General features: G+C 34.8%; 1 protein-coding gene across 3 annotated transcripts; it reads left to right on the top strand.

The window, feature by feature from the left end:
- Positions 1–1,028: 1,028 nt before the first annotated feature.
- Positions 1,029–2,630, top strand: LOC120277860 (probable aldo-keto reductase 1). Of its 3 annotated transcripts, none has more exons than XM_039284704.1 (7): positions 1,029–1,088; positions 1,197–1,367; positions 1,458–1,661; positions 1,756–1,928; positions 2,013–2,088; positions 2,209–2,362; positions 2,444–2,630. In XM_039284704.1, exons 1-7 carry the CDS (start codon positions 1,029–1,031, stop codon positions 2,626–2,628), a joined length of 1,023 nt encoding a protein of 340 aa, XP_039140638.1. In that variant the 3' UTR covers positions 2,629–2,630. The 3 variants fall into 3 exon arrangements, with proteins under 3 accessions (XP_039140638.1, XP_039140637.1, XP_039140636.1); XM_039284703.1 differs by having other exon boundaries at positions 2,013–2,103; XM_039284702.1 differs by having other exon boundaries at positions 2,013–2,116; positions 2,216–2,362.
- The last annotated feature ends 628 nt before the right edge of the window (positions 2,631–3,258 follow it).

Below are 3,258 nucleotides of genomic sequence, written 5' to 3'. Positions count from 1 at the left end.
TTTTCCTGATGGCTTTGTCATGGGCAACTGGCTGGTGCAGGCCAATTTTTCTTTAAAAATTAAATTTGTTATTGCTTTAACTGTCTGGTTTCTTTGGAAAGCTAGGTGCGATGCCATTTTCAGAAATGCCAAACCAAATTATCAGATCATTGCTCATAAAGCTATTTCCTATGCCTCTAATTTGCATTGTGCTGGCAATGATTCGAGCAGGAAGATGATTATTAGTAACTTTTGTAATCTTGATGGGCCATTCCTCTTTTCAGCTTCAGTTTGGAATTGTTCTAACCAGGTTTGCAAGGGTGGCTTCTTTTTATCGTCTTCTAACTTTGTTGTTTCTTTTGCAGGCAGCCATGTTTACACTGCTGATAACCCATCTGCTGCTGAGTTATGCAATTTGGTCACTGCTTTACGGCTAGTCAATCAACACCATCTTAGAATGCAAATAATCTTCATTGCTGAGCCTAATATTTTGAGCCTGTTAAGGAACTCCATCAATGCTTGCTCCTGGCATTTTCGTTCTATGATCAATGAATGTAACAGACTCTTGATTGATGCTGGTTCTCCACGTCTATGTATTGTTCCTCGAATTTGGCTGAAAGTTGTTTCTAAGCTTGCTTCTCATGGCTCATGTCTTCATCAGCTTTCTTTCTTTCATTCTGGCCATGATCTGCCGCATTGGTTCATGAAAGTTTTTTTTGAAGCTGGATTTGTTCTCTAGTTTTTGAATTTTTATTCTGTTTAGTTTCCTCTAGTTTTCCATATTTTCTGTTAGTTTGTAATTTCTAGATTTTCAATAAAAGTCTTTGGGCTCCTTTCATAAAAAAAAAAAACCAAAACGTTCGCCATGACACGTCTCTTCGAATCCTTACGAAAGCACTGATCTCACAAGAAAAAAAGGACCTCATATCTGTCATTGACTCCTTGCCAAAATATAACTGCTTTTAATCCAAGAAACTTAACTTTGATTGGGTCTACTTTTGAGCTCTATAAATTCATCAGGTTCATCTTCAAGTATATACTAGGAAGCAATGGAGCAGGTCCCTCAACTTCAGATGCCCAGAGTGAAGCTGGGAACACAAGGACTAGAGGTTTTTCTCTGTTCCTTCCTCTGTGTGTGTGTGTGTGATTAACCGGTTTCATCTCATGTTGATATATGTTGTTGATAATAATATGATTAATATGTATAAATTTTCCAGGTTTCTAAGTTGGGTTTTGGATGTATGACACTGAGTGAAAGATACAACAAACCTCTACCAGAAGAAGAAGGGATAGCCTTCCTTAAGTATGTATTCAATCAAGGGATCACCTTCTTTGACACAGCTGATGTTTATGGACCTTATACTAATGAGATATTGTTTGCAATGCAAGTCCTAATTATTTTCTTAATTATATATATCAGTGAATGAGTTCATTATTTAGGAGAGAAAATTAAGTGAGGAAAAATTTGGTACTTGTAGGCATTGAAGGAGTTGCCTAGAGAGAAGATCCAATTGGCAACAAAATTTGGTGTTTTTCCTATTAAGAAAGGAGGTAAGGGGTTGAATGGGAAGCCAGAGTATGTGAGAGCTTGTTGTGAGGCCAGTCTCAAGAGACTCCAAGTGGACTATATTGATTTGTATTATCAGCATAGGGTTGATCAGACTGTTCCTATTGAGGAAACTGTGAGTCTCTATTCTCTAAATATATATATATATATATCAAGAGTTAATGATTAACTCATGATCATATATAATTATATCCATAATGATTGTATAGATTGGAGAATTGAAAAAGTTGGTGGAAGAAGGGAAAGTGAAGTACATTGGTTTATCAGAGGCTAGTCCAGATACAATCAGGCGTGCTCATGCAGTGCATCCCATTTCTGCAGTTCAAATGGAATGGTCTTTGTGGTCTCGTGATATTGAAGATGAGATTGTCCCACTTTGCAGGTTCAAATCAAGTTCAGAGACTTTTTTTTTTTTTTAGTTGTTTGAGATTTGTAACATGAAATTTTCTTTATAAAATATGTGCAGAGAGCTTGAAATAGGAATAGTACCATACAGTCCACTCGGCCGGGGATTTTTTGGTGGCAAAGGAGTTTTAGAAAGTGTTCATGAACACATCGTACGTATTATATATACATTACTACATAAGTAATATTTGATATCAGAGCTGTTATTCTCCTTAGTTTAATAATTAGCTAAATAAATATTTGCCAATAAATTTTAGGATCCACATCCAAGGTTTACTAGTGAGAACTTGGAGAAGAACAAAGCATTGTATGTGAGAGTTGAGAATTTGGCTAAGAAATATGAATGCAGCACTGCTCAACTAGCTTTGTCTTGGGTTCTCCATCAAGGAGATGATGTTGTTCCAATCCCTGGTAAGCATTTGATGAATTTCTAATATGAATATTTCTTTTTCATAACTTTTTTTTTTCATTGCTTGTTTCTTATGATTTCAGCAACAACTAAAATCAAGAACCTGGATAGTAACATCGGGGCATTACAAGTGAAGCTGACAGAGGATGACTGGAGAGAAATTTCTGATTTAATTCCTGTTGAAGAGGTTGCGGGTTCCAGGAGTTATGAGTTTGATGAATCATTTGGCTGGAAGCATGCAAATACACCACTTCCCACATCAGCTTGAGATTCAAGATCATGTTTTGGTTGCAGAATTAAGTTGAAGAAATGGAAACCAGTGTGTTTTGTTAGGATATTTTGATCACAGTATAATGTTGTAGTCATTAAGTATGTTGTTTTTCTTTTCAGAAATCAGAATGCTATGCCAAATCTTTGTAGTAATATTGGCATCTAATTGAATATGTTTATTTACTTATTATTATTATTATTATTATTATTTAAATGAATACATCACATACATTAAAAATAAAATAGAAGAGTGGAAGGAACATATTATAACAAGAGAGTACGATGAGAGAGCCCATTGAAGGTGGATGATTGGAAACAAAAAACAAATTAAACTAAAACCTCTGCTATACACAAAAGACAACTAATATTATAATACAATAATGACAAAATTTTTTAGGAGATTACAACAACGGGAGAGCTCACTAAAAATGGACGACTAGCAAAGAAAAAAGCAAACTGAACAAACACATCTTACAATATACAAAAGACGACAACTATTACAATACAACGTCGACAACAAAACTTACATGCTAAATAGGTGATGTGAGCTCTCTTAATTTTGAAGGATATGACCTAAACTTTAAGAGTTGTTTATGGTTTTAAATCTGTTATAAAAAAATTTTAGTCG

Source organism: Dioscorea cayenensis, chromosome 15, assembly GCF_009730915.1.
Source record: "Dioscorea cayenensis subsp. rotundata cultivar TDr96_F1 chromosome 15, TDr96_F1_v2_PseudoChromosome.rev07_lg8_w22 25.fasta, whole genome shotgun sequence".
NCBI lineage: Eukaryota > Viridiplantae > Streptophyta > Magnoliopsida > Dioscoreales > Dioscoreaceae > Dioscorea > Dioscorea cayenensis.
The sequence above is the reverse complement of the archived record's forward strand: the minus strand, read 5'-3'. Positions and strand labels throughout refer to the sequence as shown.